At 53.4% G+C, this 20,236-nt stretch overlaps 1 protein-coding gene across 4 annotated transcripts; it reads right to left on the bottom strand.

The window, feature by feature from the left end:
- Positions 1 to 348: 348 nt before the first annotated feature.
- Positions 349 to 18,311, bottom strand: AQP7 (aquaporin 7). 4 transcript variants are annotated; one of them, XM_032138886.2, is made up of 8 exons: positions 18,009 to 18,311; positions 16,869 to 16,919; positions 10,543 to 10,660; positions 2,364 to 2,487; positions 1,799 to 1,936; positions 1,472 to 1,590; positions 1,044 to 1,261; positions 349 to 685 (listed from the first exon to the last, which is right to left on the bottom strand). In XM_032138886.2, the coding sequence occupies exons 2-8, from the start codon at positions 16,892 to 16,894 to the stop codon at positions 400 to 402; spliced, it is 1,029 nt and encodes a 342-aa protein (XP_031994777.1). In that variant the 5' UTR covers positions 16,895 to 16,919; positions 18,009 to 18,311; the 3' UTR covers positions 349 to 399. The 4 variants fall into 4 exon arrangements, with proteins under 4 accessions (XP_031994777.1, XP_058287825.1, XP_058287823.1 ...); XM_058431842.1 differs by having other exon boundaries at positions 349 to 626; positions 18,009 to 18,288; XM_058431840.1 differs by lacking the exon at positions 10,543 to 10,660 and adding an exon at positions 3,749 to 3,836 and having other exon boundaries at positions 18,009 to 18,287.
- Positions 18,312 to 20,236: the final 1,925 nt, after the last annotated feature.

The raw sequence follows: 20,236 nt of genomic DNA, 5'->3' as shown, positions 1-20,236 counted from the left end.
ACCAGGGGAGAGTCTAGAGTCCAATCTCAGGATCCCCTCAAAGTATTTCCAAAGCCGGCCCCCCACCAGTCAGCTACGGTCCGTCCGTTCCCCAAAACCGCCCTTCCTTCCCCCGTGCCTGAAAATCCCTCATTCTGTTTCTGTCATTCTTTCATCTCACCCTGTTCCTACTGAGGGCACAGGTCAGCTCTTCCCCATTCTCCCCCAGGGGCACCCCAGTTCCCAGGGCATGAAAGACTTGAGGCGCCTCACCTCTACACCTTGGGCTAAGACATAGCCCTAGAGCTCCTGGAAGAACCCAGGAGGGAAGCCCAACCACAGGAGGCCCCCAGGAAGTGGGGGTACTGCTGTGGGACAAGCCTTGCTTTATTGGGGAAGGGATGGGATCACAAATAATCTCTAGGGGTGCTCTAGGGCCATGGATTCATGTAAGGGTGGGGCAGGGTGGACTGAAGATCTGTTGGCAGGGCTCACGGAGACAAGGGTGAGGGGAGAGATCGTGGGTTCATGAGATCCCATCTTGTGCAATACGGTTATCCCGTGGTCTTCATACGCCACAGAGTCCTCCAGTTTCAGGGGCTCCCGTGGGATGGTGGAGCCAATGAAGACCAGGTAGATGATGCCACCTAGATAGGCACCCAGAAGTGGTGCCACCACTGGCACCCACCACCAGTTCTCCCCATCGCTGCAGGCAAGAGGCAGAGGCCTGCTGAGGGGGCTGATGCCCAGGACAGCACCCTCATCCACCTCGGGCCAAGACAGGTTGAGCAGAGGAGTCATCCCCAGGCTACCCCAGGAAATACCCCTAACCTGGGGCCCTGGTCAGCCTCAGCCTGATTCAGGGACAGGGTTGACACTCAGTGCAGGTGCAGTATCTGTATCTGTACTGGCCTGTGGAAATGTTGGGACTCACTCCTGCTCCCCAGGCCACCTGGGGGCTCTGCAGGACCCTCCTGTGCTGCCCCTCACATCACCCCCCACCCCTCAACACACAGGGGACCCACAGAAAAACTCAAAGGAATGGGCCTGGGCAGGGGCAGTACCTGAAGACCTGTTTGCCCCAACCAGCAATGAAGGTAAAGATGCGGGGGGGCAGGTCCCGGGATGGGTTGATGGCATATCCTGTGTTCATGCCGAGGGACACCCCGATGATGACCACGAGGATGCCTATCACCAGTGCCTGTGTTCCTGGCAGTGCTGGGTTGTTCTCCTGGTCCGTGATGGCGAAGAGACACAGCTGGAGCATCCCAGTCAGCCACGCCTGAGGAGCAGATGCTGTGGCAGCTTACCTAGGCCCCTCCCCAAGCCACAGGACCTCGGCAGTGCCCCAGATCCAAGCCCACCAGCAGAGACACGTCTCGGTACAGTCTCCATCCAGAGTTCTTGTCCTATCTATCCGGAGGGACTCCCTGCTAGCTCCGTCCTGAGGGGTGGAGGGCAGGGGGAGGGGTACTCATCCTGGACCACTGACCTCATTCAGGAAGCCCCGCCACAATGTCATGTGATCAGGAAGGTAGGTGGCAAAAATGCCAGCTGTAGCGACGGGACCGGTCACCATCAGCTGTCCACCCGAAAAGTGGAGAATGGCCGCTGAGGAGACACAGACTGTCATGCGAACCTGCCCCCAACTAAGCCCCACCGGGGTCCCAGAAATGAGATTATAGGTTAGAGGGTGGGGGAGCTCCAAGGCTTTTTTCTCCCAGCTATTTTTTACAAATCAGGACACTGAGGTCCAATCTGCCCATATTTCATAGGAGGCGGCTGAGGCCAGAGGCAGACACCCGGGCAGGACACTCACTGTAGAAGAGACTGTAGATGGTGGCAGCTGCCAGGAAGGAGCCCAGGAACTGCCCCAGCACATAGACTGGAAACTTCCTCCAGGGCACGCGGCCCAGTGCACAGTTAGCGAAGGTCACAGCTGCGTTCATGTGGGCTCCTGTGGGCAGCAGGCAAGTGTGTCAGGGAGTGAGAGCAAAACAAACAACAGTGACAAACGGTATGAGAACAACGATGGCTAGTGTGTATGACAGCATGCTCCGTGACAGAGCTCTCTCCTGGAGCCCTCACAACCACCCCGTGAGGCAGGGGCCACCATCTTCGTTTCACTCTTAAGGAAACTGAGGAACACAGAAGGCGATGTTGCCTAAGATGACCCAGCCAGTGAAAATGGTAGGTCAGGGGGGCCCAGGAAGAATTTGGGGCAGACACGTCATAGGCGCGGGGTTCAGAGGAGACTTCCTCCCGCCCAGTGGTCAGGCTGAGGCACTGGCTGTGCTGGCAAAGGAGCTGGCTGAGGTGGGCAGGAAAGAGCCTGTTGGGGACACCTGGTCTTGCCCGGTCCGGCAGGGCCTGGGCTCACTCACCAGAGATGCGGCCTGCCACGTGCACTCCCATGGTGACTCCGAAGCCAAAACCCAAGTTGACACCAAGGTAGCTCCCGTATTTTTTATTTAGAACCATATGGGCCACGGAACCAAGGCCGAATACCTACAAGGGAGGGCCTCTAAGGGGGCTGCCTGCCTAGAAGCCCCAACCTCAGAGGAGGGCTCAGAGCTCAGTTCTAGCTCCTCACCCCCATGCCCTGGGCCTCCCTGGCATTGCCTCGAAGACCCTCTGCCACGCCCTCTTCCCCCAGAGCCTTCCCTCCTCACTGCCTCCTCTCCTTGCCTCTGCTGAGGCCTCTCAGACCTGAGCCACTGAGAGCCGGGTGGAGCAGCAGAGTTAGAAGCTCTTATGACAAACATCCAAGCACCTCAGCCCCAAGCCCACCTGAAGTTTGGGGGTGAGGCAGGGCTGCGAGGAGGGGATGGCTGGCATGCATTGCACCCCCTCAGAGTCCCTCACACTTCAGGCTGGCCTGAAGGAAGTTTCTTCAAGGGACCTCCAAATCCATCCATGCCTGACTGCCAGGAACCCCTCCCTGCACACACACACTCCGCCGCAACCCCCACAATGCTGGAACAGTGGGGCCCTAACTGTCTTGCCCTCAGCTTCATTTCCACTGACCTCAGGCAGCATTCCCAAGCTGCTGCTTCTTGCCCATCCCTCATGGCTCCTCAGATAATGCCACCTTCACAGGGGAAGGGGCCTACCTTCAGGCCCATTAGCCTCAGTCTAGAGCCACTGTTCCCTTCAGCCCTGGCTCCTGTGCTATCCTCTCCCTCTGCAAAGGCTTCCGTCTCCCCTGTACCTCCCATCCTCCCATTGATCGGCTCCCACACACTGCAGTCTCATCCTTCCCAGCAAACTGTCCCACCCCTGCCCAGCGTCCTTCTCCAGCTGTGGGTTCCTGGTTGCCCCCTCCCTGTTTCAGTCAGGCTGCAGGAGAGAACACACTGGCCAGCTGCTTCACCCCTTCCCTCGCACCCCATCCTCAATCTGGCTTCCACTTCCACATGTCACAGACACCAAAGCTCTCTCCAAGGGCTCCAGCAACCTCCTGATTTTCCAAAGGTCTTTTCAGGCATGGTTTTACCACGTAGACAGTTTCAGCTATGCCTGTAAAATTCCCATCATCTCCATGGGGGAGCCAGATCCCTATTTGCAAATCCCCACTGGAACTCTCCTGGTGTTCCACGGGCATCTCAGGCTCTGTTGAAGGTTCGCCATCTCACAGCACACCTGCTCCTCACTCTATGTTCCCCATCCCCATTGGCCGAGCCAGAAACTCAGATGTTGCAAATGAGAGCTTCCTCGCCATCCTCCCCAACACCCAATCAGCTCTGCTTACATTCTCCCCAAAACTCACCCAGCCTCCTCCTTGCAGCCAGAGTGATCTTCCTAACAAAAACCCCATCGCGTCTTCCCCGGACTCACTCACTGGCTCCCCTCCACTTCTAGGATAAAGTCCAAACTCAGTAGGCCACCATTTAAGACCCTGCATAATTTCATCCTTTCTGCCTGTTTCATATCTGTCTCAATATGAAATATTCATATTGAGGTATTCAGCAATAGTATTACTACTAAATAATAATAACCATTTATTGAGCACTGCCTACATGCCAGCGAGTTACACTGATCACCTCCTTTAACCCTTACACCAATCTTACGAGTTAAGCACTATTTCTCCCCCACTTGACAAATGGGTAATCTGAAGCTTAGAGAACTTGAATGGCTTGTCCAAGGTCACACAGCCTGTACATGGTAAGCCAGGATTAAATCCAGGCAGTTACCTGTGCCAGATGGCCTCAAACCAAACAACTGCGCTGCTCCATGCATGCCTTGCTTTCTTGTGCCTCTGTTTTATTTGTTTGTTTGTTTGATGTTTGAGACAGGGTTTCGCTCTATCACCCAGGCTGGAGTGCAGTGCCATGATCAAGACTCATTGCAGCCTCCATCTCCTGGGCTCAAGTGATCCTCCCACCTCAGCCTCCCAAGTAGTTGGGACTATGGGCATGTGCCTCAGCACCCAGCCAATTTTTTTTTTTTTTTTGAGACAGAGTCTTACTCTGTTGCCCAAGCTGGAGTGCAATGGTGCGATCTCGGCTCACTGCAACCTCCAACTCCCAGGTTCAAGTGATTCTCCTGCCTTAGCCTCCCGAGTAGTTGAGATTATAGGTGCACGCCACCATGCCCAACTACTTTTTTGTATTTTTAGTAGAGACAGCGTTTCACAATGTTGACCAGACTGGTCTCAAACACCCGACCTCAGATGATCCGCCTGCCTTGGCCTCCCAAAGTGCTGGGATTACAGGCATGAGCCACTGCGCCCAGTCCCAGCTAATTTTTTCAATTTATTTTGTGTAGAGATGAGATTTCACTATGTTGCCCAGGCTGGTCTCGAGCTCCTGGCCTTAAGCAATCCTCTCACCTCAGCCTCCCAGAGTGCTGGGATTACAGGCGTGAGCCACCATGCCTGGCCAGAATATCCTAATAATTTTACATTCACTGCATCTTGAAATAGGATTTTGGATATATGGGTTAATTATTAAAATTAATTTCACCTGTTGCTTTTTACCTTTTTAATGTGGATACTAGAAAATTTTAAATTATACAGATGGCTTGCATTTTATTTCCCCTGGAGAACTCTGTTCTAGAGTTGATAAAAGAGAAAACCTGGAGAATTGTAGACATGAGGGCTGAAGTCAAAGCCATCAGAGGAGAAGGCCCCAGGAGAGGGTACGGTGTAAGAAGGCAGACCAGGCCGGGTGCGGTGGCTCATGCCTATAATCCCAGCACTTTGGGAGGCCGAGGTGGATGGATCACTTTAGGTCAGGAGTTCAAGACCAGCATGACAAAACCCCGTCTCTACTAATAATACAAAAATTAGCCAGGCACGGTGGCTCTTGCCTGTAATCCCAGCTACTCAGGAAGCTGAGGCAGGAGAATTGCTTGAACCCAGGAGGCGGAACTTGCAGTGAGCGGAGATCGCGCCAATGCACTCCAGCCTGGGCGACAGAGCAAGACTCTGTCTCAAAAAAAAAAAAAAAAAGAAAGAAAAGATAAAAAAAGAGTTGAAAGGCACCAGTGTAGACTCCTCTTCGAGAACTCGCCTGAGGAGCGGGGGAGAGAGAACATGATCCGCGAAGGGGCCGACACGGTGAAGGGAGGGGTGTTTCATTTTGTGTTGTTTTCAGTGGAGAAACTTCAGTATGTTTATAGGCTGAGAGAGGGACGGGCTGAAGATAAAGGACAGAAAAAGGACAGAGTAAAGTACCTGAATGGGCTGGACAGCTGGATTGGTGCAGAAGTGGAGGGGTCCTCCAGGAAGGAGAGGACCCTGCCCCAGCCAAGGGGTGATATGTGGATACACGGGTGGTTAATGGGTCTGGTGGTGAGAGGGACAAGAGGGTGAGCTGAACACAGGAAGTGTTGATTATTTTACCTGTCAAGCAGCAGATCAAGCCATTTGCTGATTTAAAAAAAAAAAAAAAAAAAAAGAGTACAGGGCAGCTTTGGGGAAGTCTGAGAAAATGTGAAATAGCGCAGATACGGTGGGGGAGAGGCAGCTGAGCAGGGCCCACTGGGTCCCTCAGAAGCCCCAGGACAGAAGCAGGGGAGCCCAGAGCTGGGCTGGCTTCGGATCCAGGATAAGATTCAGCAGGAGAGCACAGGAACAGATGGGGGTGCAGGGGGGAGTGAGGCCAGGACAGGTTGACAGGCTGGCAGGGTCAAGAGGTAGAGGGACTGGAGCAGGCATGGAGGGTCTGAAAACAGAGGGGCCCCCATGGCCTTTCCCCCATTCCAATACCATGTGCTAAAAATACTGGATGAGCATAGGCCGGGCGTGGTGGCTCACACCTGTAATCCCAGTACCTTGGGAGGCCGAGGCAGGCCGATCATGAGGTCAGGAGTTCGAGACCTGCCTGGCCAACATGGTGAAACCCCATCTCTACTAAAGATACAAAAAATTAGCCAGGTGTGGTGGCACATGCCTGTAATCCCAGCTACTCGGGAGGCTGAGGCAGGAGAATCACTTGAACCTGGGAGGCAGAGCAGTGAGCTGAGATCACACCACTGCACTCCAGCCTGGGCAACAGGGTGAGACTCTGTCTCAAAATAAATAAATAAATAAAATAAAATACTGGGTGAGTGAATGAACCCCACATGATTCCCTGTGTCAGGGTTGCCAACTGGCAACTCATGCACCTAATTCATCCAGCGCACAGGTTTTGTTTAGATAACTTGGTTTTGAAGAACAGAAGTTTCTATCTCTCTTGAAAAATGAGCAGCTCAGGCAACACTGGCCTGCATTCCACCCTCCATGGCAATAGTCAGCTGGAGTGGCGGCAGCTACAGCCTTGCACAGATTGGCACTCTGCAGCCAGCCAAAGTCCCCACCGCCCTGAGTTGCCGCTCTCTTGGCCCCCGTAGCATGTGATCTACAACCCTTGCCCCGTGTCTCACGTGTATGGCTGGTTTTCCGGGGCCGGTTGGCTCCAGCCCCTCCTCTCCCTGATCAGTGAATGTGGCTCAGTCCATCCACCTCTCCCCCACAGCCAGAAGGCCAGCTCCAAGGGCAACACCCCTGGAAGCTGCAACATGGATCAGTCCACTTCCCTCGTCCTGGCTGCAATAAATGGGGCCGAGGTCACACTAGCTTTTTTGGCAAAACCTTCACCCTGGTGACTCACTGAGATTCCTATATATATATTAAAAAAAAAAAGCCCTCACTTCTTGGCACAGCCTGGCAACTAAAAATAACAACAACACAATGTCCGATATAGGCTTACACCTCACAAAGTTCTTTTACAAGTGCTACTGTCTTCAATCCTCACAGCAAATCTGCACAGCAAGAATTTTTCTCCCACTCTATAAATGGGGAAACTGAGGCCGAGAGAGGCACCTTGAACTACCTGAAAATGAGGACCTTACCCTGGCTGGGGGAGCATTAACAAGCCAGAGCCTTTAAAAGCTGGCAATATTTAAGCTAACGGACAGAGCATAGAGGTTAAGGGTCAAGACTGTGATATTGGGCCGGGCACAGTGACTCATGCCTGTAATCCCAGCACTTTGGGAGGCTGAGGTGGGAGGATCACTTGAAGTCAGGAGTTCAAGACCAGCCTTGACAACATGGTGAAACCTCGTCTCTCCTAAAAATACAAAAATTGGCTGGGCATGGTGGCATGCACGTGTAATTCCAGCTACTCTGGAGGCTGAAGCACAAGAATCGCTTGAACCCAGGAGGTGGAGGTTGCAGTGAGCCGAGATCGCGCCACTGCAACAAAGCAAGACTGAATCTCAAAAAAAAAGACTGTGATATTAGACTGCACTGGATTTAATCCTGACTTAAAGTGTGACCTTGGGCAAAAGGCTTAGTCTCAAGGAGACTCAGTTTTCCCATCTGTGAAACTGGGATAATAATAGTACCTACTTCATAGGGCTATTACGAGGATTTGGGAAGATCTGCACGTAAGGAGCTTGGCATCACAGCCCGGGATGCATTAGGTGCTCAATGAAAATCTCAATGAAAGGAAGAGAAACACAGATGTGGGCAGGTATCAAGCATGTGGGCGGTGCCTATTTCCCTAACAGCTCTCAGAGGACGCACCCTCCTGCCTCCGAGGTTCCAAGGGTTAACAGCCCTCATGGGGCTGGAATGTCTTGTGATAAGTGAATTACTTTGCCCTGGATTAAGGAGGGACAGGATCCAACTGCTGTCCTCACAGCTCAGGAGCCAAAGCAGGTGGGGAGGTAAAAGAGGAGCAGGGGAGGGCCAGAGGCAGAGAGGAGAGAGCAGCTAGAGCACCTCTCTCCTCTCTGTCCTAATAACAACGGACCAATACATGGGTATTGTCCTAATAACAAGGGACCAATACATGGGTACCACATGTGTACTGGGTGCTGAGACTTGGCCTTCTTGGCCTTCTTCACACAAGTCCTCCAGCTTGATGTTAGTGGTCCTGTTAACCAATAAGGAAGCTAAAGTTGTGGGCCGGGCGAGGTGACTCACGCCAGCAATCCCAGCACTTTGGGAGGCCGAGGCAGGCAGGTCACCTGAATTCGGGAGTTCGAGACCAGCCTGGCCAACATGGTAAAACCCCATCTCTACTAAAAATACAAAAATTAGTTGAGCACAGTGGGACGCGCCTGTAGTCCCAGCTACTCAGGAGGCCGAGGCAAGAGAGTCACTTAAATATGGGAGGTGGAGGCTGCAGTGAGCTGAGATCGCACCACTGCACTCCATCCTAGGAGACAGAGTGAGACTGTCTCAAAAACAAGAAAGCTACATTTGTGAACAGTTAAGATACTTGTGGATAGTCGCTCAGCTAGAAGATAACAGAGCTAGGATTCAAACATAGCTCCAAAGCCCACGAAGGCCTAATTCTACACAATATAAGTGAGAAGTCAGGCTTTAAGCCAGGGAGAGACCTGCCCAAGGCCAACTGGTCACTCAGTGGCAGGGTCAGGCTAAGAACCCTGGTGTTCCGATTTCCTCTCTCCCTTGAGCTCCATGGGCCCCACCACAAACACAAACAGCCTTTCTCACCCCACCTTCCTCTAGCATGCACCTGGCTGCCTTTGCCTCCCTTCCCAGAGGCTGCCCCTTCTTTTTCTAGACCCTGGACCCTGCATAAGATGCAATAAACATGGCTACAGTCATGTTAAGGGCAGAGGCTTACTGGGGTAAGTGGCAGGACTGAAGCAGGTGGAGAGGGAGCAACTTCACATCCCGCCTGCAGTCTGGATTCTGTCCCAATCACACACTAAAGAAGAGCCCTTGTCAAGGCTACCAGCAACCTCCACGCTGCCAAACCCTAAGGCCTCTTGCCAGTGCTCACCTCGCGTGGCCCATCTGCCACTACTCACGCTGCCGACGGCTTCTTCCTGGTGGAACCACTGCCCCCCTCTGTCACGCAGTCTGGTCTGGTTCTCCTCCCACCTCTCTGACCGTTCCTTCTCAGACTCCTTTGCATGCACCTCTTCATTCCTCAGGGCTCTGTCCTCAAACCATCCTTTTCTCTTTCTGTAGACTCTCTCTGGACAGTATTGACAACCACCACCTGTGTTGTGATGAACTTCAACTTTTTCCTTCCAGACCAAGCCTCTCCTGAGCTCCAGCCCCTTGCCTGTGTTTAACTATCTCCTGGATTTCCCCACAGGCATCTCGCCTCTCACTCCGTGCTGGGCCCCGTGCTCCAGAACAGCTCGTCAGCGCTTTGCCCACATCTTCTGCTAGCAGAGTCTCGCCAATTCCATCTTCCACAGCCCTCTCAAACATGTGCTTTCTTCTCCAACCCCAGACCCTCTCTCTGTCCCAGATCAAAAACAGCCTCTGTCCCTTCTCCATCACCCTCTCTCTGTCCCAGATCAAAAACAGCCTCTTAACTGGTTCCCTCTTGCCAGCCTTGCCTGTCCTGCTTATGCTCCACACTGCACCCAAAATTACCTTTGAAATCCAAATCTGATCATGTCACTCCCCTGTCTGCCAGCCTTCAACATCGCCCATTGCCCTCTGGATTCATTGTCATAGCCTGATCATCAAGCTTCTCTTCAATCTCTCTCTCTCTTTTTTCTTTTCTTTTCTTTTTTTTTTTTTTTTGAGACAGAGTTTCGCTCCTGTCACCCAGGCTGGAGTGCAATGGTGTGATCTCAGCTCACTGCAACCTCCACCTCCTGGGTTCAAGTGATCCTCCTGCCTCAGCCTCCTGAATAACTGAGATTACAGGCGTCCGCCACCATGCCCAGCTAATTTTTGTATTTTTAATAGAGACGGGGTTTCACCATGTTGGCCAGGCTGGTTTCAAACTCCTGACCTCAGGTGATCCACCTGCCTAAGCCTCCCAAAGTGCTGGAATTGCAGGCATGAGCCACCTCACCTGGGCCTCTTCAATCTCTTTACCCTGGGTTTCCCTTCTCCCCATTTCCAGCCGTGCCCCGGATACCCCAGTGCATGATTTCCTTTGACCCCCACTTATTATGAGCCCTTTCTGTCCAAAAAGATTTGAGAAAGGCCCCCCTCCTTACTTTCCTCTGCTTCTTCCCCAGGGTCCCAGCTCAGAGGCAAGGAATGGACAATATGACGCATGGGGTCAGCATGGGGAGGGGGCCATGGACGGCCCTGGCGGAGCCCCACCCACTTCATGCTGCCCACCCACTCACCATCATGACATATGTGCTCATGAACTCGGCCAGGAACTCTCGCACCATCTTCCTCTGCAGTATTTCCTGGATCTTTGCTATCACGGACCAGGAGACCATTTTGGAGCCACGGGTGGACCTGAGACAGTGGCCCGAGCCCATGGACAGAAAGGAGACTCAAGTCTGCCTGCTGCCCATCGGCTCTTCAACTCGCAGCTGAGTTAATAGGTAACCCAGCAGCCTCGCCACACACACCTCCTCTTGCCCAGGGCAGCTGGGACAGCTGGAATAGAAGACACTTCAGAGCCACGGGGACATGGAGAGGAACTGGGGTAGATGGTCAGGCCATGCCCCTTCTAGTTGGGACTGGACCAGTAAAAATGGCACATCAATGAGGCCACTTTGCAGACGGGCAGGTGGGGAGCTGAAAGTGCAATCCATGATGCCAACAAGCCTCTGGGAAAAAGCAGGGTAGGAGAGAGCAGGCTGGAAAGTGGAGCTCAGTTGTCTATGTCTGTCCATCTGTCTGTCTGCCTATCTGCTAGAGCCAGAACTTTGGGGTCACAGGCCAGGGCCTGGCAACAGTGAGGCGCTCTACAAACAGCATGAGGGTGACAAAGTCTGCTGCCGAGCTCTATAAACAGCATGAGCGCTGAAACATGCGCCAGGTTCTGTCAGAAATGAAGGGGTCCACAAAATGCACCAGGCTGTGCAACCAGGTCAGTGCAAACAGAGGTTTGTGGGAGACTGAGTGAATGAATAAATGATCAAGAGAGAGGGAGGGAGAAAAGGAAGGACTGGATCTACTTCCTGGTGTATCTTCAGTGCCTAGCACAATGCCAGGCACATAGTAGATGTGCAATAAATATTTGTTGAATGAGTGAAAACTGGGGAATCTGTCTTACTCTTAACTAGATCCTCAGAGCTTCCCAAAGTGCCTGGCACTTGATTTATATTTAGTTAAGTGCACGGTTAGATGGAAAGGTAGATGAAACAGGTGAGCAACAGGTCCCAAATCTGCATATAGGGAGAGGTATAGGACTGGAGTTTGGGGAAGGTGGTGGGGTGGGTCTGGAGGAAAAAGAGGAAGAAGAGGGGCTGGGCCCGGTGGCTCATGCCTATAATCCCAGCACTTTGGGAGGCCAAGGTGGGCAGATCACCTAAGGTCGGGAGTTCAAGACCAGCCTGACCAACATAGAGAAACCCCATCTCTACTAAAAAATACAAAATTAGCCAGGCATGGTGGCGCATGCCTGTAATCCCAGCTACTTCAGAGGCTGAGGCAGGAGAATCGCTTGAACATGGGAGATGGAGGTTGCGGTGAGCCGAGATCTTGCCACTGTACTCCAGCCTGGGCAACAAGACTGAGACTCCATCTCAAAAAAAAAAAAAAAAAAAGAGGAAGAAGAGGGATACAGATACCTCTAAGTGTGGCCTTAGTGCTTGTTTACACTAGTCACTCTGCTATCTCACTGTGTGCATGCCCGGAAGCTGACACCAGCCCCTCAACTCCTCTGGCCAGCCCATCCTTGCACATCACGTACTGCCTTAGCTGCAGGCCTTTGCACATGCCAGTCCTATGCCCAGAATGGTCCCCTGCCTCCCCGGAGGCTCCTTTACCTACCAGCCTTCTTTTCTTGACCTAAATTTCCCTTTCTCTGGGAGAGCCTCCTACCCTCTCCTCTAGGCCATTCACTTCTTCCACATGCCCCACGGTGCCCACTCTTTTAGCTGGGGCAATGCTCATCACACTGCATAGTAATCGCTCAGTTAGGCCAAGCACATGGCTGACGCCTATAATCCCAGCACTTGCCCAGGCGAGCTGATCGCTTGAGCCCAGGAGTTCAAGACCAGCCTGGGCAGTATGGCAAAACCTCATCTCTACAACAAAAAAAAAAATACAAAAATTAGTCAGGTGTGGTGGTGCATGCCTGTGGTCCCAGCTAATGGGGAGGCTGAGGTGAGAGGATTGCTTGAGCCCAGAAGGCAGAGGTTGCAATGAGCTGAGATCACACCACTGCACTCCAGCGTGGGTGACAGAGCAACACCCTGTCTCAAAAAAAAAAAAAAAAAAGCTTGATTAATAATTAATTAACGGTTTTTCTTCCTAAGGGCTGGGATCATACCAGTTTCCTTCGCTGCAGTATCTGAACATAGTAGGCATAGTAGATTCAATAAATCTTTGGTTCGTTGGCTGGTTGTTGCCTGCTGTGTGCTGATGAGAAAGGAGCCAGGCTTCCAGGATTCCCTTGGTGTTCTTGGCTTCCTGCTCTGTCTACCTCTCCCCTGCCTCTATGGTACCTTCCCAGGACTGTCTTTGGGCTGCTGCTTGCATTGGTAGGGTCTCTTCTTCAGGGCTGAGGAGGCTGGTCATGGGATAATGAGACCCGTATACGATGCTGCATGGGAGCTGGAGTTGGATGGGGGCCAGTGGATTATCCGCGCAACTCTGCATCCCCCTCCATCTACTCATCCCTGGTTTTGTTTCTCTGGGGTAAGGAATAGAGCAAGGACTGCGATGGGTGAGCGATGAACAGAGGGTCTCAGCTGAAAAGTGGAAGATGTTTTATTCCATACCTGGACATCTCTCATTCCCTCTGCTCACTTTTTGCTGCTGTGAGGCCAGGGGAATTTAGGAGCCCTGAGGAATGCTGCTGCTCTCCCTAGCAGGGTGAGGTGACCCTCCACTGGCCCCCATCCAACCCCAGCTCCCATGCTGGAGGTAACCACAGAAGAGGAGAGAGAAGTGGACAGAGCAGAAAGCCAAGAACACCAAGAGAATCCTGGAAGCCTGGCTCCTTCCTCATCACCACACAGAAGGCAAGACACAGTAAGCAACAGATAACCACCAACCAGCCAATGAACTCAAGATTTCTTGAATCTACTATGCCTAGAATGTTCAGGCACTGCAGTAAAGGACACTGGTACGATCCAGCCCGTGGGAAGAAAAGCAATAAATTGAGCAATTACTATGCAGTGTGATGAGCACTGCCCCAGCTGAAAGAGTGGGTACCATGGGACATGTGGAGGAAGTGAATGGCCTAGAGGAGCGGGTAGGAGGCTCCCAGAGAAAGGGAAATTTAGGTCAAGAAAAGAAGGCTGGCGGGTAAAGGAGCCTCCAGGGAGGCAGGGATCATTCTGGGCATAGGACTGGCACGTGCAAAGGCCTGCAGCTAAGGCAGTATCCAATGTGCAGGAATGGGCTGGCCACGGAGGAGTGGAGGTGGCATGAGATGGGCAGAGAGGGGCTAGGGCCAGGTGGCAGAAGGCCTCATGGCCCACATTAGGGAGTCTGAACTCTACCAGAGGGCCGTGGGCCAAGTGGAGGATTTCAGCAGGAGAGCTGCCTCCCCTGTGGAGGCCAGGATGGAGGAAGTGGACTGGAGGCAGGGTGAGCATCAGCTTCTCCACAGATGGGTGGAGAAGTGGTGGCAGCCTGAGCCACAGAGATGGCAGTGCCAATGGCCACAAGAGCACAGTCAAGCTGACAGGCTTAGTGTGCGGTTAGAGAGGGAAGGGCGCGGGACAGCTCAGCGATGCCCTCAGGTCCTGGCTAGGGCAGCGGAATGACTAGTGTGGGGCGCAGCAGAGAAGCTGCGGGAGAACAGACAAGGAGGCCCTTTCTGGGCATGGTGAGTGTGAGGAGCCCGCTAGACACCTGGGTGGGATGGCCAGTGAGGAGGCAGCTGGTCATGTGGTCTCACTTACAGACACATTTGGAGGTCAGCACATCACAGACGGTCATCTGAGCCATGGGCATAAATGAGAGAGCTCAAGGAGAGGGTACAGACTAAGAAGAGGGGCCCAAGAAAGCCAGCCTACAAAGCAAGAAACTGACAGCCAACCAGATCCCCTAAGTAATCTGCTAACCAAGGAACTAAATAGCTAACAACTCACTAACGCTTGTTTCTTTACTTTTTCTTTTGCTTTTTTTTTTGAGACCGGGTCTCACTCTGTCACCCAGGCTGGAGTGCGGTGGCACAGTCACAGCTCACTGACTGCAGCCTAGACTTCCCAGGGTTCAAGCGATCCTCCCACCTCAGCCTCCCAAGTAGCTGAGCACGAGCACGCCACCATGCCCGGCTATTTTTTTCTATTTTTTGTAGAGATGGGGTTTTGCCATGTTGCCCAAGATGGTCCCAAACTCCTGGACTCAAGCAATCCTCCCACCTCAGCCTCCCAAGGTGCTGGGATTTCAGGCATGAGCCACCACGCCCGGTGGCTTACTAACCCTTTGACTAACCTATCAAAAACCCTACTAACTGATTCTTCTGTTAACCAGCTATTAACTCATTTAATTATCTGATCAACCAATCAACCATAAACTATCCAACTAACCGCAAGCCAACAATTCAACCTGCTAACCAACATTTCTTCATTCAACAAACATTTGTTGGCCAGGCATGGTGGCTCATGCCTATAATCCCAACACTTTAGGAGGCCGAGGCAGGTGGATCACTTGAGGTCAGGAGTTCAAGACCAGTCTGGCCAACATGGCAAAACCCCGTTTCCACTAAAAATGAAAAAAAAATTAGCTGGGCGTGGTGGCAGGTGCTTGTAATCCCAGCTGGGGGGTGGGGGGGGGGGCGCTGAGACATGAGAATCTCTTGAACCCAAGAAGCAGAAGTTGCAGTGAGCCGAGATCATGCCACTGCACTCCAGCATGGGCAACAAAGCAAGACTCTGTCTCAAAAAAAAAAAAAAATTTTTGTTGAGCACCTACTTATGAGTCAAGCACCAGGGATACAAAGTCAAAACCCACTCTCCACCCTTGGGTCACTCTGTTTAATGGAAGAGATGGGTAATGGCAACACCACCAGAGAGAAGCAGCCTGGGACTGGGAGAGCTCAGGGGAGGCATGGGAGGTGAGGCCTGAAGGGGGTTTTGAAGAATGGGCGGGTGGTGGCCTGACATGGCCATGGGGGAGTAGCGTGGTAGTAGAAAGAATGGTGGAAGCTGTGCACATTCTAGATATTTTAGGAGATTGGTGACTGGATGTGAGACATGGGGGAGAGGGAAGTATCAAGGACATGACCTTGACTTCTGGCTTGAGCAACTGAGGAGAAGGGGACCCCTGACTGAGCCAAGAGCACAGGAGGAGTGGACTTGCAGGGGGCAGGGGAGGCTGTTTCCATCTAGGAGCTGAGTTGCCTGTGAGACACCAGTGGGTCTCTAGAAACAGGATCTAAAGCCCTGGAGAGAGACGTAGGCTAGAGGCAATGATGTCAACAGAGGGGCACTATTCATTCTCTCCGTCCAAGTGTACAACAGGCAAATATCCCTGCTTGTGTGGAGCTGACAGCAATGAAATGTAATAAGCAAGTACATTTGTATAAGAGAAGGTACCAGCTCCTGTGGAAAAAAAACAGAGCAAGGAAAGGAGAATTGGGAGTGCAGGGGCTGGAGATGGGGTGTGATTTCCAACAGGGCAGCCAGAGTAATCCTTGTTGAGAAGGTGGTGTTGGAGCAAAGCCATGAAGGAGATGAGAGTGGGCTGTATGTTAACTGCAGGAAGCCTCTCAGGTGGAGGGAATAGTCACCAGAGGACTCTCAGCATGTTTGAAGAAAGCAAAGAAAGTCAGTGTGAGGCCAGGTGCAGTGGCTCACGCCTGTAATCCCAACCTTTTGGGAGGACGAGGCGGGTGGATCACCTGAGGTCAGGAGTTCAAGAACAGCCTGGCGAACATGGCGAAACCCCATTTCTACTAAAAATACAAAAAAAAAATAGTAATAATTAGCTGGGCGTGGTCATGGTAGTGTGTGCCTGTAATCCTGTAATCCCAGCTACTCAGGAGGCTGAGGCAAGAAAATTGCTTGAACCCGGGAGGCGGAGGTTGCAGTGAGCCAAGATCGTGCCATTGCACTCCAGCCTGGGCGACAGAGCTGGATTCCATCTGAAAACAAAAACAAACAAAAAAAAACCAGAACAGAAACTCCGTGTGGCTAGAGGACGGAGAGCAGGGGGCGAGAGTGGGGAGGCCAGAAAGCTAACAAGGACTACATAGGCAGGGCCTTGGCCATTGCAAGGACTGGCTCTTGTTCACCCCAAAGACAGCTGAGCCTGAGAGGGTGAGAGGTGCTGAGTGCAGTTGAGCTGAAGGCCACCTGCATGCCTTGACCCTCATCCAAGTATTTCTGAGCCTCCCCTCACCCCAGGACCCAGCCCAGGCAACAGGTGGAAGATGCTCTTCTTCAGGGACCTCAGAGGCGCGTGGGTGGGTGGGGAGGAGGAGGTCGGGGGCGACAGCTGCCCCAAGGGAGAGGCTGAGGATGGAGCAGGGAGGGCTCTGAAGTGGGCTGGGTGGAGGACAGGGGGCTGGGGGGTGAGAAGAGGGTGGGGTACTTACCGCCTGTGCCTGGATGCTTGAACCATGTTTTGTCTTTCAGATTTGTAGATGCTGAGGAGCCAAAGAGAGGTCACTAGGGCTGGAGGACACAGAACTTGGCCCCACACTTCCATCAGACCTTGGTCCCCAGGGGAGAAGCCCTGGGGCAGCTCCTGCTAGTGCCACTCCCTTAACCCAGCCAAGCAACAGGGAGGGAGGAGCGGTACTCAGCCAATGAGGCGACGCCCTGGAGCCCCACCCCATCCATGCTGGCCCCAGGATCCCAACCGCAGGCCAGACCCTCCAGTGCTCCTCCTGACCTTCCCTGTCTGCAGCCCGGCTTTGGACTGTGGAGATGCCCTCAGCCTCTACTCAGTGGTTCCAGCCTCATATTTGCGTGCTATACCTTTAACCTCAAGCCCTCTTGCTGCTAACTTAAACTGTGACTGTCCAGGAACTGCACACACACATACATGCATGCATGCACACACACACACACAGAAGGAGAACACACAGGATGAGGCCCTGAAAACTCGTTTCACCCGTGTACCTCGCCCAAAAATTCCCCTTTGTACTCCTATCTTTATCTCTAACTGACAGCATGAAGGTAGCCCGAAGTCCCCTCACCCTGTCTGTCCTCCTGATTCTCTAGCCCAGTTCCCTGTAGCTCCAGCACAGACTCTTATCTCCAGCCCTGACTGCTGAAACCCTCCAGCCCCAGCTCCAGCCCCTCAGGAGGGACTCCGTGGGAGGAACGACTCCAGCAAGCCGGCAGCTGACCCGTCTCTGGCCTGCACACCTCCCGCTGTGGTCCACTGCCGGTGGGGTGGTCTTCAGCTCTCTCCTCGTCCCACCCCCATGGTCTGCTGACAGCCTAGCCCAGAGCATCCCTGCCATCTCTGCTCTACCGCTGGTCCTCCCAACAACCAAGTTACAGGTAAGGAAACTGAGGCCCAGAGAGAGGGTGTATGTGCCTGTGTCACACAGCAACACAGGGCTGCACCATAACAAGAAAGCCAGGACTTCCACTCCCAGCCGGGGCTCCTTCCCCAAACTATCCCTCAGTCACCTCCTCCCTGTATGGTACCCAGGGAATGGCCCTTCCAGATCTGGGCACTGAGGAGGCCGCCCCATCCCCACCCTGCCTGGAGCCCCACTCACTTTGCTGAAATGTCTTGTGATTTTCAGCCTCTGCCTTGGGGGCTTCTCAGTTAAAGTGCATCTTGATCTTGTTCCTCCGTGACTGTCCCTGGCTCAGCTTCCACCCCCAGCTGGAGCTAAGCTATCCCTGTGTCCCCAGTCCAGAGCCTGCCTCTCAGCCCTCCCAGGGTGGCCTCGAGCGCTGCTCTTGCTTCTCCAGGGGAGAGGTCAGTAAGGTTTGGCTGGTGCAGCTTGAGCCAAGTCCAGATGCACTGCCCAAAATAACATCCCTTGTCCGGCCAGCAGTGCCATGGAGACCGAGTTCTGAAGCAGGCCTTTGTGAGGTCAGAGGTGGAGCTCTGGGTGGGCACTCTGGGCCTCACAGTCCCAGAGGAAAGGCCTGTCCTTCAAGCCAATGTGCAGCCTGACTCTGGGGCCAGCGCCTGAGGAAGCCCTCCCTGAGCCCCACCCCTGGGGAAGGTTGCAGAGGCCTCTGAGCCCCCAGCGTTGGGGAGAGCTGTGCAGAATACGACTGGAGGTGGAAGTGTTGGAGATTAACAGCTAGGTGGAGGGGACAGGGGGAGGCCCTGCGTCAGTCCCCAGGGAAGCCCCATTCTGAAGGGGGAAAGGGAAACTCAGGACCAGTCCTCAGGGGCCCCCAGTCTGAGAGGAAGGAGGACACATAAGCCATATTTGCAGAGAAACACCAGCCTGCGAGAGGAGGTAGAAGCCCAGGCCTGGCCCTCTGAGGGCCCCTAGTCTGAGGAGCAGTCCACCTGTCCTCGGGAAAACACCTCTCTTAGGAAAGGCCAGCAAGGCCCCCGTAAAGGAGCCAGAGCTGGATCGGGGCATGGGGCTCGGGGCTCAGCGGCGTGGGAGTTCTGGGACCGAGGTGCAGTCAGGAGAGACCCTGGGGGCCAGCGGCAGTCCAAGAGGACTTTTGGAGCCAGGGCCTGACTGGGTCTCAAACAATGGGGCAGGCAGTTTGGGGTTTCAGCAGGTGGCCCAGTGCTGAGACACAAGGGAGGTGTTTCTGGTCTGCAGACACTGAGGACACTTGCTACGTGGCGTGGTGGACAGTGGGTAAGTCCTGGGAACTTCTGGCACCAGGCTCCATGGATGGGAAGGGGCATAGGATTCAGTTGTCCAAAGCTGTGGTGTGGGAATGGAACTGTCCTGTAGAGGGTGCCAAAGACCAGGTCTGGAACCTGCATAGCCCCAGTCCCCACACCCCCCAAACACCCCCTCCCACCCCTTCCAGCTTTTTCTGCAGATCTTTCTGTAGGGGTGAGGCAGAGAGAGGAAAGAGTTGGCCACAGTCCCGGAGCTTCCTAGTCAGAAGCCGTCTGTAAGGCACTAACTTCCCTCTGCAGATTCTTTTTTTTTTTTTTTTTTTTTTGGGACGGAGTCCTGCTCCGCCCAGGCTGGAGTGCAGTGGCACAATCTTGTCTCACCACAATTTCTGCCTCCCAGTTCAAGTGATTCTTCTGCCTCAGCCTCCCAAGTAGCTGGGATTACAGGCATGCACCACCAAGCCCAGCTAGTTTTTTTGGATTTTTAGTAAAGACGGGGTGTCACCATTTGGTCAGGCTGGTCTCGAACTCCTGACCTCAGGTAATCCACCCGCCTTGGCCTCCCAAAGTGCTGGGATTATAGGTGTGAGCCACCACGCCCAGCCTCCCTCTGCAGATTCTACGTGGGCTCGAGACTCAGCCTCTCTTCCTCAGGAAGGGAGGGGTGCACGCCTGCAAATGGGAGAGCCCTGCCTTTATTCCTTTCCCATGTGTGCTCCCAGGGCCAGGATGAGGTCATGTTAGAAGTGGATCTGGGGTCTTGGATGAGGTCAGCACTTGGGCAGAGTTGGATTGAGCTGGTGTCAGGTTCATGAGGGAGAGAATTGGGATCCATGCTGGGGTCAGAGATCAGGTTGTAAGCTGATTTACAGGGCTTGACCGTGGGGACTGAGAGGTGGAAAAGGGACAGTCTCATTGTGTCCGGAATTCGTGGGTTCTTGGTCTCACTGACTTCAAGAATGAAGCCGCGGACCCTCGAGGTGAGTGTTACAGCTCTTAAGGTGGCGCATCTGGAGTTTGTTCCTTCTGATGTTCGGATGTGTTCGGAGTTTCTTCCTTCTGGTGGGTTCGTGGTCTCGCTGGCTCAGGAGTGAAGCTGCAGACCTTCGCGGTGAGTGTTACAGCTCTTAAGGTGGCGTGTCTGGAGTTGTTCGTTCCTCCCGGTGGGCTTGTGGT

Source organism: Hylobates moloch, unplaced genomic scaffold (assembly GCF_009828535.3).
Source record: "Hylobates moloch isolate HMO894 unplaced genomic scaffold, HMol_V3 SCAFFOLD_19, whole genome shotgun sequence".
Lineage (NCBI taxonomy): Eukaryota > Metazoa > Chordata > Mammalia > Primates > Hylobatidae > Hylobates > Hylobates moloch.
Note: the sequence above shows the minus strand (reverse complement) of the source record. Positions and strands in the feature narration are given on the sequence as shown.

Bases quoted from the DNA above. Each gene is read 5' to 3' on its own strand.
- AQP7 (XM_032138886.2), bottom strand. From the start codon at position 16,894: ATGGTTCAAGCATCCAGGCACAGGCG. The intron at 1,937-2,363 runs GTGAGTGAGCCC...TGCTGCCCACAG, and splicing joins CGTGGCAGGCCGCATCTCTG to GAGCCCACATGAACGCAGCT. The intron at 1,591-1,798 runs GTGAGTGTCCTG...GTGTCTCCTCAG, and splicing joins CATCTACAGTCTCTTCTACA to CGGCCATTCTCCACTTTTCG.